Here is a 14,828-nt window from a genome sequence, read left to right on the forward strand (position 1 = left end):
GGGTTGGAGTGTGGGGCTTGGTGGGACAGAAGGGTTGGAGTGTGGGGTTTGGTGGGTAAACAGTGACCAGGAAGCTCTGTGGTTTCTTTGTGCAGATTCTTCACCTAGAAGCCAGATAGATTGAACCAATAAGATTGATAAGCTTCTGGGCAAGGAAAGCTGGGGAGCAAGTCAGAGTCCAGCAGCAGAGATGTTCCTGCAGCTTTGGGTGTGGATTAACATGCGGGTTCATTGTGGTTTGGAAGATGGCATACAGAGATGTCAGAGTGGTGACCATAGATAAGGGTTTGGCAATTGAGAAGGGGTCCAATCACAGGGTGGAAGAGATTGTCTCATCAGAAGAATAAGGAAGCAGGTTTAATTATCATGGCCTGCAAGTAATGTTGGAAACACAATTATCTCTTTCCCATGGGTTTTGCCTCCCTTTAATTTCTGTGTTTCCTGCGTCAGTGTTAAAGTCAGAAATGAGAGAAAATCTGAGGCATGCAGGCTCCTCAAAATATGTAATAAGTGATCCAGTTCCTGGGAACATTCAATTGCCTTCCTTCATCCCATTGAAACTTGAAATGTGTTTGGCTTTAATTTATGATATTTTGCATACTAAAATTCCACTTGACCTAAAACTAACTGTATTAGATGTTAAATGACCCCCTTTCTTTTTTTCACTGCATCATTACCAGCTCACACTTTCAACCACATACCCCACAATGTCTTTAAAAATCTGAATATTCAAAGGTATGTCGAATAACAATAATTAAACAACTTGCCACGGCAAATTAAAACACATAATCTGAAGAAACAGGACAAAAACAGTTGTCTATTCTTATTCAGTTATGAAGCCAGAAGCTAATTTTTAAAATTGAGGAATGGGTAACAAAAACTGTCCTTTTTAGCAATGTCCATATCCCATGAAAAAACACTATATAAAAAAATTCCTGGTGACATGTTAATGCTCACAATGCAGGATAAAGGAAGACAGAAGTCTCAAGACTGTGAACCACCCATAGAGTTGCTGGATCATTTAGGTGTGTGTGATTTGGAGATGAAAATATTACAAGTTTTCAGATGAGAAGATATTTCTATTGAGACATTAAACCGAGGCTCCGTCAGCCCTCTCAGGCAGACTTAAAAAAAATCCCATCTGAATAGGAGCACGTGAATTCTTGCTGGTGTCCAGGGCCAACATTAATCCCTTAACAAACATCAGACAATTTGCCCATTAATCCCATTGCTGCCTGTGGATCTTGCTATGTGTAAATGTTATCCGCAGGCAGTTCAACACTGAGGGAACACTTTCTAGCTGAGCTCAAGTCCATCTTTGGTGGCTTTCTAAAGATGAACAGTTTTCAGATAATAATCAACAGCAGGAATAGTGGCTGATTACTTTCTCTTTCTTGGGCCTGGGTAACTGAGGTCACGTGTAGGGATTCCTACTGCTGCATTAGATGAGATGACAACATTGACCAGTAGCCAAGTCTGGGAAATTCCTGAACTGGATAGTTCAGTGCTATATTACGTGGTCTAGATACCCATTTAGCCAGCACAGAGTCCATGATCTGTCTGTTCTCTTTTGAGTGACCTATTAATAAAGATTGTCAGAAATGACATTGAATAAAAAGTAAATCAATATTGAAGCAGAAATCTTTGACACTAGTGTGGACAGCCCCGTATGCTTTGGATTTGTTAGTGCTACTCTTACTTGAATCACCTACGTTTTGGTGGTTTGATATATCATATAAAAACACAATGTTGTTTGTCATTGAGTATCCGCTATGAATTTAATGAGGCAAGAAGCTGTGACTTGCATTTGAGTAAACATTGCGTCCTAGAACAGAGTTGTTTATATGTTTCTGAATTCAGAAAATACCATTCTTCTACCACAGAAAACAAGGTCACAGAGTTCAAGTAAACTGCTTTAACCTTTATCATAGACTAGGAAAACTACGTTCCCCTCTTAAGTTACTATTCAAGGCGTCATACTTTCTCCAAGTATAACCAATCACTCATTATCATAAAACGAAAGAACTAAAAATGGTGGAAAGAATGGAGACAATTTGGTAGCACTCTGTGTAAACAACTTTCAGGTGAAGTTCAGCTTTGCAAAACAGTAGTTAGCAAGTTAATATTGCCTAGCTATTCCACTGACTGTCTACAAACGTATGTTATAACCTGCCTGATTTTCTCATATAAGTTGACAATTTCATTGTAAGGGAACCTCTTTGTACTATTGACCACATTATTATTAAATTTGATATTCAATTTGAGATAGAGAGTCAAAGGCAAGGTTTTAAATTTAATCAGGAAAACTTCAAAGGAATGGGAAATAATTAACTCACAGTAAATTGGGCGGAGCTGTTAATACATAAAACTGCAGATGAAGAGTGAGAAATTTTGGAACAATATTAAACCAGTACTTATGCCAAAACAACAAAAACCTACTTTTAGATGAATTTCAATGTGGGGAAGTGAAAGATCATCCACTCTGTTCCAAGAAAAATGAATTGATTGTTTTTAATGGTGAGAACTGTGAAAGATGAAAGATATCTAGGTGTCCAGGTAAAATAAAAACCAATAGTGCGCAGGATCAAATAACAATTAAACAAGTTAATAAAGTTTTACCAATGATTTCAATTAGTTGAATTACAGTGGGAACAAAGTTATGTCTCAGTTGGATAAAGTAGTAGCCAGCTCACATCTGGAGCACTGTGCTCAGTTTGAGGCACGCACTTAATGCATGACATATCGGCTTTAGAATGAACATTATATACATTTAACTGAATGATATTGAGGTTCACAGGGTTAAATCATGAGGACAAGTTGCATGCATTTGGGAAATGGTCAAGTGAGTGATCTAATGAAGAGTGATCTAATTAAGGTGTTTAAAATCACAAAATGATTTGGTTTTGATATGGTCTCGAACCATCTTCCTATTGATTTGAGCATTGTGTCTCCAAACAGCTCTGTTATTTCCTTCAGTACCTTAAGCACACTAATGAACAGCTTTGTGACACATATGAATCTAGTACTGTCCAAGTCAGCCATTTGTTGGTCTGAAATCCCACCTTCTGTTTTCTGATGGGAGCTGGCTTTCCAAGAATTTGAATATCAATCCTTCAGATTATCCAGGATTATGTTTTGTATTTCAGGGAGCACAGTGTTTTACCAGATTTACTGATATCCCAGACGAGACCCCATTGCCTGTTGGGTGGCACAGTGGTTCAGTTAGCATTGCTGCCTCACAGCACCAGGAACCTACATTTGATTCCACCCTTGGATGATTGTCTGTGTGGAGTTTACACATTCTCCCCATGTCTGTGTTGGTTTCCTCTGGATGCTCCGGTTTCCTCCCACAGTCCAAAGATGAGCAGGATAGGTGGATTGGCCATGCTAAATTGCCCATAGTGTCCAGGGATGTGTAGAGTGGGTGGGTTAGCCATTGTAAGTGCAGAGTTACAGGGATAGGGTAGAGGAGGTGGGTCTGAATGGGATGTGGATTTGATGGGCTGAATGACCTGATTTCACACTGTAGGGATTCTATGAATACATTCCAGAAATTTACACTGCCGATGCTGGGCATGTAGTGCAAGTGGTGTGAGAGATAGTAGAAACTGCAGATGCTGGAGAATCTGAGATAACAAGGTGTAGAGCTGGATGAACACAGCAGGCTTCTTCTGAAGAAGGGTCTAGGCCCGAAACTTCAGCCTTCCTGCTCCTCTGATGCTGCTCGGCCTGCTGTGTTCATCCAGCTCTACACCTTGTTATCCTAGTGCAAGTGGTGTGATGGGTTTGGTTGCCTGATCCCACAGAGTAATTAGTTTGGTTATAGGTTTGATTGTTCACATATGGGGAGACAGAGGCATATTGTTCATGTTCTGGATTAGTAACCAAGAGACCAGATTAATGCAGTAACCAAGGGCCCAAACACACCTTCCAAGTGAAGCAGCACTTTACTTGTACTTCACTCAATCTAGTCTACTGTATTCGCTGCTCACAATATGGTCTCCCTTACATTGGGGAAATGAAGCGTAGACTGGGTGACCACCTCCAGAACACTTGCATTCTGCCTGCAAAAAAGACCCTGAAATTCCAGTTGTCTGCCACTTCAACACACCACCCTGTTCCCTGGCTAATGTCTCTGTCTCAGGCTTGCTCAAGCACTCCAGTGAAGCTCAGCACAAACTGGAACAACAGCACCTCATTTTCCATTTGGGGCTCTGCAGCCTTCTGGATTCAATATCGACTTCAATAACTTTAGGGCTTGAAAGCTCCCCCATTTCCTCACCCCAACCCCACACACTAGGCCTTGTTATTATGTAGTCTGCTATTATACACAACCCATTATTAGCAACCCTTTGCCTGTCCAACTGTTCTTTTCTCTGTCTTTGAGCTCTATCCCCACCTATCATTTTACTCCATTCCCCTCTCCCTACCCTATCTTCTGCACACAAACCAATATTTTCCTAGCCACTGTCAGTTCTGAGGAAGGGTCACTCAACCCGAAATGTTAACTCTCATTTCTCTCTATAGATGCTGCCAGACCTGCTGAGCTTTTCCAGCAATTTCTGTTTTTGTTCCTGATTTACGGCATCTGCAGTTTTGACAGTTTTTATAGATCCAAATTAAGGCTCTGGTAGCTGGTAGAATTTAAACTTGGATTAATAAATCTGGAACATAAAGCTAGTTTCAGTAATGGTGATCATGAACCTATCATTGATTGTTGTAAAAGCCCATTTGGAAATCTGCCATCCTTACCTGGCCTGACCTACATGTGACTCCAAATCCGAAGCAATGTAATTTTAACTGCCGTCTGAAATGGCTGAGAAAGCCACCCAACTCAAGGGCAATGAGGCATGGGCAGCAAATGGTAATCTTGCCAGCATTGACCATAACTTATGAGAGAATGCATTTTAAGAAGTATACCATTAAAATGCTTTCAGTGTAAGTTTGATTGTTTGGACACACTTTCCAGATATTTTTCTTTCACAGAATATGACCCTTAGTCCATTTTTATTTTTGAAAGCAAGTGCTGGCATATTCTTATTGGAATGCCCTTATGAGGAGAGATTGAGTAGGTTGGACCTATACTAATTGAACTTTAGAAGAATGAGAAGTGACCTCATTGAAAAATATGATTTTTAGGGGCTTGACAAGGTAGATGCAGAAAGGTTGTTTTTCCTTGTGGAAGCGCCTAGAACCAAAGGAAATAATATAAGAGAAAAGGATCATCCATTTAAAATTGAGGTGAGAAAGAATGACTTTTCTCAGAGGGTAGTGAATCTGTGGAATTCTTTACAGAAGAGGGCTTCGAGGCTGTGTCGTTAAGTATATTCAAGGCTGAGATTGACAGATTTTTAAGCAGTAAGGGAATAAAGTGTTATGGGGAAAGGCAGGAAAGTGGAGTTGAGGATCATCAGGTCAACCATGATCTCATTGAATAGTGGAGCAATCCGTATGGGACGAATGGCCTACTTCTGCTCCAATGTCTTCTGGTCTTATAATAATTGTTCTGCTGTTTCTATTTACAATTCCTCTAAAGCCATCTCTTTTTTTGTCTATTAGCGTCTTATTTTACTTTGCACCATGATCTTTTTTGTCACTTAATTTATCCCACCTTCCACCTCTTTTAGATATTCCTTTCCCCTTCCTTTACCCTTTCTTTGTCCTTAAATTCTGACACAAAGTCATTAATCTGAAATGTTAACTCTTTCTCTTTTATTCCTGGTATCAGCAATATTTTGATTTAGTTTTCTGAATGTTGCACAGGCACACTGTGTCTTAATGTAATGTTGCATATCGCAATGCATTGTTCCTGTTGATGTGCCAGGACATATAAAACTTGTTACCCACTGAGTAAATTTTCTGTTTCTGTCTTTCAGCCTGAAGCTCAATGTGCATATGTCCTGATAGTCACCGCAGTATATTGGGTCTCTGAGGCCGTCCCACTTGGTGCAGCAGCAATGGTTCCTGCCTTTCTCTTTCCATTATTCGGAGTCTTAAAGGCCAGTGAAGTAAGAAAAGAATCAGTTTATTTATTATTCTATAGATGTGTGTACTTTCTTCCATTTTTGCCATCAATGTATATAAAAGCAGCTTAGCAGTTGAGCTCCAGCCATGTGCAGCAATGAACCTCTCATTGATTACCCCAAATTAACATGTTAATTACAAAAAGCTATTCTTCTCATTTAAAAAAGAAAGTAGCCACCACAATTCTCTTAGTGGGCAGTTCACCCATGATCTCATTGAATGACAGTGCAGACTCGATGGGCTGAATAGTCTACTTCTATGTCTTATGGTCTTACATATATTCACAGCCTCCAGCACCAAGGAAGCTCACCAAATTGTGAGACAATCAACTTGCTAAGAACTGACCTGTGAGCTTCTTGGCCTATTGCAGACCTCAACAGTGAAGCTCTTCCTTGCCTGAAGATACTGGCCAAACAGACACCAGCAGCTTCTTGGTTCTAAAGTGCATTGGTGGAGACCGAGTCTTTAGGGGATCCAAACATTTAAAAAAAACATGGTTTCCTTTAGCTTCTCATGGGATTAGTGTCACAGGGATGAGAGGGAGGTGAAAGCCATCAGATGCAAGGGCAGAGATGGTTTAAAAGCCTCCCCCTTTCCACATCCATGTCTTTGATTGCCCTCAGAAAGGGGCAAATTGAGTTGGGAAACCAGCCTCTTTTCTTGTTTGTCAGAAAAACAGATAATTGGGGCAGGATCGAATTGAGGGTCTTAAGCGTCTACTTTGACTAAGTTTTAATTGACTACTTAGTGCCTTTATTACTGATGAGTCTGAAAAGAGTCCTAAGTGCCTTTCTGCCCAGCATTTAATTGGTGAGTTTGCCAGAAGAGCATGAGCTATTTTCCAGGGCCAACTCATCCAATTATTTTCCTTTCCCACTACTCCAAGGAGGGGAAGATGTTGCCCATAGTGCTGGCTGAGTGAAAGGAAAACTAATACTGTGCTGTTCAGTTTCTTAATCATTAGTAGAGCTGCTCATAACAGAGGCAAACTGATGAGGTGTAAGACTCATGACAGCATGATACACTGAACATAGCTATAACAGAAACAATGCTGGCTGAGGGTTAGTGTAGAGAGTTAGGCTGAGGGCTTGTAAAGGCAAAATAATTTTTAACTAACTTATTACAGTTCTTTGAACAAATAACATATGCTGTGGATAATTGGGAACAGTGGATTCACTGTACTTAGATTTCCAGAAGGTTTCTTAGTAAGGTACCATATCAAAGGTTATTGCAGAAAAAAAACACAAGGTGTTTGGGGTAACATATTAGCACGATAGAAGAATGGTTATCTAATGAATAGGTGTAAATGGGTCTTTTCTGGTCAGCAAGATGTAATACGTGGGTGCCACAGTGATCAATGTTGGGGCTTCAATTTATATAAATAACTTGAATGAAGCATTTGAAGATATGGTTGCTAAGTTAGGTGAAGAAACAAAATAGGTAAAACAGTAAGTTGTAAAAACAACTTAAGGAGATTATAAAGTGTTACAGATAGATATTTGATATAGTTGTAGACACAGACTTGTGAGAATTATAACCCTTGGAATAAAAGTGACAGTGGCAACATAGAAATAAAATGGGTTGATTGATAGGAAGCAGAGCATAACAGTTAATGGATATTTTTTGTGCTGGAGGAAGGTTTATAGTGGAATTTCCCATGGGTCGGTATTGGGACCTTTGCTTTTCCTGATACATGTTAATGATTTGGATTTCAGTGTGCAGGAGACAATTTCAAAATTGGTGGAAGATATGAAACTTGGAAGCTTTGTAAACTGTGAGTAGGATAGTTTAGAACTTCAAAAAGACATATGAACAGTTGGTGCAGTGGGCAGGTAGGTTGCAGATGAGGTTCAACGCAGAGAAGAAGAGGTAATGCATTTTGATGGGAAGAACACAGACAGACAAAATCACATAAGGGGTACAGTTCTAAAGGGGATGTAGAAATAGAGGGTCATGGGGTTATATTTGCACAGATCTTTGAAGGTGTCAGGACAGGTGGAGACAGCAATAAATAAGGGATACAGGATCCTGGTTTTTATTAATAGGGGCATAGAGTACAAGAGCAAGGAAGTAATGCTGTACATGTATAAGATGATAGTTAGACCTCAGCTGGACTATTGTGTACAGGTTTGACATCACATTATAGGGAAGGTGTGAATGTGTTGGGGAAAATACAGAGCAGATATACAAGAGTCGATTCAGGGATGAGAAACTGCAGTTACAAGGATAGATTGGAGAGGGTGGAACTGTTGTACTTGGAGAGAAAAAGGTTGAAAAGAGCTGAGAGGCTTTTTCAAAATCATGAAGTGGTGGGGTAGAGTAGATAGAGAGAAACTGTTACTAAGAGCATAAGAAATAGGAGCAGGTGTAGGCTATCTGGCCCATCGAGCCTGCTCCGCCATTCAATAAGATCATGACTGATCTTTTTGTGGACTCAGGTCTACTTACCCACCCACTCACCATAACCCTTAATTTGTTTACTGTTCAAGAATGTACCTATCTTTGCCTTAAAAAAATTCAATGCGGTAGCCTCAACTACTTCACTGGGCAGGGAATTCCAGATTCACAACCCTTTGAGTGAAGAAGTTTCCCCTCAACTCAGTCCTAAATCTGCTCACCTTTATTTTGAGACCATGCCCCCTAGTTCTAGTTTCACGTGCTAGTGGAAACTGTTCCCACTGGTAAGAGGATCAAGAATGAGTGGGCACAGTTTTTAAATGATTTGCAAAAGAAGCAAATGTGAGGTGAGAAAACCCTTTATTCACACAGCGAGTGGTTCAGGTATGGAATGCACTGTCTGGACTTGTGGAGGATGGTTCAATTGATGCATTTAAACAGAAATAAATATACAAAGGTTTGGGGAGAAGGTAGGAGAAGGTTGCTAAGTCATGATACTCTTTTGTGGACGTGATGGGCTGAATGGCATCTTCCTATGCCATTAAAAGAACTGTGATTTAGTGAGATAAATTAAGGTATTAGGCAAACATCTGGAAAAAGGAATATAATGTAAGAAAATGTGAAATTGTCCATTTTGGTAGAAATATTTAAGGAAGTACATTTTCTAGAAGGTGAGAGATTGCAGAACTCTCATCCAGGCAACAGTAAAGTTTTTCACCAGACTCCTGACTGGTGTCAAATAGATGATGACAGAGTTTGGGGATTCAAATGTGACTCAAAAACTGCAGAATTCCCAATCTCTGACCTGTTCTTGTAGCCACAGTATTTTTGTGGCTGGTTCAGTTTAGTTTCTGATCAATGGTAGCCACAGCATATTGATACTGGGAAATTCAGCTATAGTAATGACATTGAATGTCAAGAGCATTTAAAGTGTAATTGCATGCTGACTCTCAAGAAAGCAGGATGTTTTTCCTCGAGGTGTCAGCATCACCTACTGCTATCCATAGTTACTCTCTGCATCAGCTGTGGTATTCTTTTCAAATCCACTTCCCAGATGCCCTTGGGGAGTTGTACTAAAAATCTCAAATTGTCTCTGGGTCATTTATTTCTGAGTGTTCTGCAAGACTGTGAAAAAGAAGAGAGTCACAGTAATGAATGGATGACATGGAATTCTTCTTTAGTTCACCTTTTGATGCTTCTGAGCTGGGCTTGTGTTGTTAATAATTATGGTCTCTGTGCCTTTGATCTCTGTGGAAGCATTCTCAAAGGAGATCAGGAGGCATTACCTAGGTTTGTGACTTTTTTCCTCTTCTGTTATGGATGATTGTTTCCTGCAAATATAGCCCAAAAGGCAATATTTGATATCATTAAGAGAATCAGTAATGATATTCATGCCTGTGTGCCTCCCATGGAGGGTGTGAGAAGAGAAAGAGGCACAATATATGAACTATAGATTGAAGAAAATAGCAGAGGAATATGATGTAAAAATAATAAAGGAGCATTCGGAGACTGAGGGAGCTGATGAAAAGATCATGTACAGCATATTGGTTGTCCATGGGAACCATTCAAAGTGCTATAAGGCTGTACACCTGCAAAATTTATGTACATAACTTATATATCATTTTGACAAAGTCTTCCACCTTACTGCAACTAATGTTTTCATTAAACAACTACTACTGTTGAATAGTAAACTTGCATTGCATCGTAAGTCACCTCTTGGCACACAGTCTGTGGTGCTCCTCTTAACATTAGCTGAACATTCGCAATGCACCAACAAATAAGTATCTGGATGTCCTGGAGAGTGACATCAAAGAGTCACATATGGTGCATAGAACAGCAAGATCTCCATCCAGCTCCTTCCACAACTAGTTATGTCTTTCAGTTTCTGCATTTCTGTGATTCTGCTTTGAAAACATATATATGTGTATCATTGTATGACTTCACATCCAGTAATAGATGAGCTCCCTTGCTAGTTAAACAAGGCTGACTCTGGAAACAGGCATTGTACTGAGCACTATTTGTAGGATTTGCACTCTATTTGATTTATTCCTCAACAGAGAAACCAGATGAAAACTGAGACTTACTGTGTATCTGGTAATAACTTTCTCCATTGAGCATTGTACCTCTATCACAAATTAATTGCTAACTTCCAACCCTGAACAGATTAAACAGGCTCACTCAGCATTACTGTATTTTACATGGCTTCATGGAAGGTGGTTATGCCTTCTGGCCAATACTTACTGCTAACCCAATTGCTGTTGAGAAGCATCTTCTTGAACCACTGCAATTGATATGCGGAAGCTATTTCTATTGTTAGCTGTAAAGTTGCAGGATTTTAAGCCAATGACAATGAAGGAACAGTGAAATTATGCCAACTCAGGACTTGGAGGGAAATGTACAGGTGGTGGTATCCCATGCATCTGTTTTTCGTGTCCTTATAGTACAGGTCACAGGTTTGAATGGTGTTGTAATATGAACTTTGGTGAGTTGCTGTAGTGTATCTTGTAGATGACATGCAATGATGCCATTGTGCTCTGCTGGTGGAAGGAGTGAATGCTTCAAATCGTGAGTGGGATACTGATCGAGCAGGCTGCTATTCCGAATAATGTCAAGGTTCTTCAGTGTTGTTGGACCTGCACTTATCCAGGCAAGTGAAGAGTATTCCATCACTCACTCTCCTGTCTTATGCTTTGTCAACGATAAAAGGCTTTAGAAATGTGCAATGTATGTATATGTGTATTACAAGGATAAAGAAACAATGACTTCTTTGAAGGGTAAGCAACCTATGAATATAGACTGTTAGAATCTTGTAGCAAAGGCATGGTGACTTCTGAATAGGGGTGAGTTACAGACTGTGACATAAATGTGGTACCATGTACAGACAGCAAAATTTGATTACTTGTGGTTCTTGCAATCCTCCTGTAATTTCTACCATAAATTCATATCAAATATCTTCCAAATACATGGTCATTCAACAAGTTGTTTGTGGTGTATAATTTTCTGTTTCAATATGGTAGCTGATTCATGTTTTAGGTGACTTTTATTTAAATCTAATTAAAATAATACCAATAATAAGTGAGAATTAGGTTTTAATGCCAAACAGTTGGGTCAATTTTCCACTGTCGAATAGGAACGTAAGAAAATCATGACTGATGCGATTGTGGTCTGATCTCCACTTTCCGGTTTACAATGTGATACCTGTTGTGTGCCTGGTTCTGAGGTGCAAGAAACACATTAAATATCAATTGTTGTTAACCCAAAATCTTTCATATTTTATAGTTTTATTTAAATAAATTAGGGCTAAATCAATTATTTTGTTGATTAACATATTAACTCAATATTTTAATCAATAATTTAAATGCATTCTATCTGTATCAAAACATAAAGCTACTAAGCTTCACTGACCTGTTTTCAAGCTTAAATCTGCCAAACATATTTTTTAAAGGTAACTGGATATGTTTTCAAATGATCTAATGTATGTGGGCTAATAGCTACAGGATTAAGTCATTCATTATAAAATAGGAAACAGTTGCAGAATGTAGTTATGTTAATCTGCATTGTAAAATGGATTGGAGAAAGAGGGCAGAAATTCATGGGGGTCTGAGTGACATGGGTTATGGCAAGGTATGTGACAGAGACATCTGCCTAGGTCCATCTCAATATTGGGAACAACTCGCTCTACCTTTTATGCTTTTCACAAATGGTAAGGCGAGATTCTTGGAAGGTAACAGTAAGTTGTTAATTAAGGGGGATTATTGCTTGTCAAATACCTTGTAGATGGCACAACTTGCCTCATTAATATCCAGCTTTCTACCTTAACCATCTCACTAAGCAAGTTCAGTACTAAGAAAGCTCAACCTGGAAACCGGAGCATATACTTAGTGAGTGCACCTTGCCATCTACGCTAAACAATCTCCATGTCGCATATGATCAAACTGCAGCTCAGGGTACAATCAACAGACACCAGCTGCATGCACCCCTTGTCCGTGGACATTGGCATCTGACATTTGCTAACCCTTCACAACCATCCTGATACTTCTCCAATATACCGGCAGTGCACTCTGGAAGGACAAAGCTATACCCACGTGCTATACAAGACACAGATGTGCAGGGTCCCTACACCCTGGTCATTGTAAAGCATTGCCCCCTACCCTTAACTGTGTGTTGCACATCTCTGCCACAGACATCACTGGACATCATTAACACCTCCATGTTTGGGCACAGAGGGTGGATAAAAAAAGGGATCAGCATGACCCAATGCCCTCTATACATGTTGTTCATCTTGCCTCCACACAATGCAGTGGCCTTTCAGCTCAGACCTCTGTCTTAGAAACTTGATTTGCAGCCATGAAGTTATGCTGGCAGGTATATAGAATACCTTTTGGGGCTACACAGAAAGACCAGCACATACATTTGTACAAAAGTTCACAAACATTGACAAGTCATTGTCACCCATGCCACTGAATAAGTTTTCCTTTCCCTCTAACTACATCATAGTATAACCCCTGGGTCCACTTCTGAGGTGGAATTCATGGAAGCAAACAGACAGACGTATGATTCACTGCACTGCTGCAGTTTCCAGGCATTAAGGGCCATTGCATACCACATTCCTGTCTCCTGCTCCTGTTCCTCGTTGAACTTGTGGGAAAACTTGCTGACTGCCAATGCAACCGTGCCTTCTCCTGCTTAGAACGGTGTGGGAGGCTGGTCTCTGGCAGACCTCCGAGTACCAGTGGCCTAGAGTGCTTCTTCTTTGGTCAGAGTGGAGCCGTCACAGTGAGGTGCTCACCAGCTCCCACACTCTTTGAAACCTGGCTTATCATCTGAGGTTTTGGGTGTAGAGAGGGGTTACAGGAGGCAGCGCTCCCAATCTTTTCCTGCAAGTTACATGATTTTCTCCACTACAGTCGAGGAACCAATAAAGACACATACTGCCGCTACCCATATGGCCTCACTCTGCCCTGTTATGGACTGTCTTTTCCTGTAATGAGAGAAGATGAGGGATTGCGAGGTGCGAGTGGGTGTAAAAGTATTGAGGTGTTGTGAGGGAGTGAGTAGGCAGTGAAGGGGACATGCAGGATTAGTGATGTGGGAAGTTGTGGGGTGCAAGAATGACAAATGAAAGAGATTGCAGGTAATAGTGAAAGTGGCAGAGCGTGAACCTTGATAGGAGATGGATGCAGTGGCAGAGAAGAAGTGGATTAGGGTAGGTGCGTTGGCCATGCTAAATTGCCCATAGTATTCAGGGATGTGCAGGCTAGGTGGATTGGCCATGCTAAATTGCCCATAGTATTCAGGTATGTGCAGGCTAGGTGGATTGGCCATACTAAATTGTCATATAGTATTCAGGGATGGGCAGGCTAGGTGGATTGGCCATGCTAAATTGTCATATAGTATTCAGGGATGGGCAGGCTAGGTGGATTAGCCATGGGAAATGCAGAATTATAGGGATAGGGTAGGGGGTGAGTCTGGATGGAATGCTGTCCAGAGAGTCAGTGTGGACTTAATGGGCCGAATGGTCTGTAGGGATTCTATGAAGTGAGTGTGAGGTAACAGAGAGATGAGTATAGCACTTACCCTGGCACAGCGGTAAAGGTATTTGATCTTCCTTCAATACCGCTGGCTGTTCCTCTGCACCCTGGAGATAAAAGCTAGTGAATATGAACCAGGCTGGCAGGGTCTGGTCGTACAGTGTCCTCTGTTGGCCCTCCAAAAGAGGACTCCCCTCCTTTGCAGCTTCCTCTTGACCAGGCCCTCAATGTAGCTGTTGAAGAATCACTGTGCCATCTTGTCCTTCCTCTGATTTGTTCTTGACCAAGCAGGGCAGCATCAGAAAGCCGGTGCTTGTCCGAGTGTACCATGGCTTTTTAAAATGTAGCGGAAGCAAGGGATGCCGGTCTTTTGGCAGATATCTGTTGAATGGTCAGTTGTTTCGGAAATGGCAAATGATAAGGTGGGGCTGGAATCAGACATCACAGAACTATAGAGGTGATGTAGGTAAATAATATGGTGAGTTTGGTGAGATACATTGATAAAAGTTGCTAGCCATTGTGGCAAAAACCTCCAAAAACACAATGCAACTCCAACTTAGCCAAAAAACAAAATAATATTCAGCTCAGCATGTTTAATTTTTGTCTTTATGTAGGATTTGTGCTGACCATCCATAGAAACATTTCTGCTGTATGTGTCTTACTTTGGTGGTTAAGGATGGCCTTTGAAATGTTACCCATATAGACTGCAAAAGTAATTTTTCAAATCAATGACTCAGGAAAACTAGATGTAAATATATATTTCTTCAACTTAATAAGAGTCCTCAATCAAACATTTACAGACAGGACCTAGAAGGGGCTTACACTTAAACTGAGATAATAAGGTGTAGAGCTGGATGAACACAGCAGGCCAAGCAG

General features: G+C 40.5%; 1 protein-coding gene across 3 annotated transcripts in view; it reads left to right on the plus strand.

The window, feature by feature from the left end:
* slc13a4 (solute carrier family 13 member 4) overlaps window positions 1–14,828 on the plus strand; it is a 101,257-nt gene that overhangs the window by 18,400 nt on the left and 68,029 nt on the right. For all 3 annotated transcript variants that reach the window (XM_048608050.1, XM_048608048.1, XM_048608049.1), the window contains exon 2: window positions 5,877–6,008. In XM_048608050.1, coding sequence (XP_048464007.1) covers window positions 5,958–6,008 — 51 coding nt within the window. In that variant the 5' untranslated portion in view covers window positions 5,877–5,957. The remainder of the gene's footprint in view (window positions 1–5,876; window positions 6,009–14,828) is intronic.

This window comes from Rhincodon typus, chromosome 18 (assembly GCF_021869965.1).
Source record: "Rhincodon typus isolate 14 chromosome 18, sRhiTyp1.1, whole genome shotgun sequence".
Lineage (NCBI taxonomy): Eukaryota > Metazoa > Chordata > Chondrichthyes > Orectolobiformes > Rhincodontidae > Rhincodon > Rhincodon typus.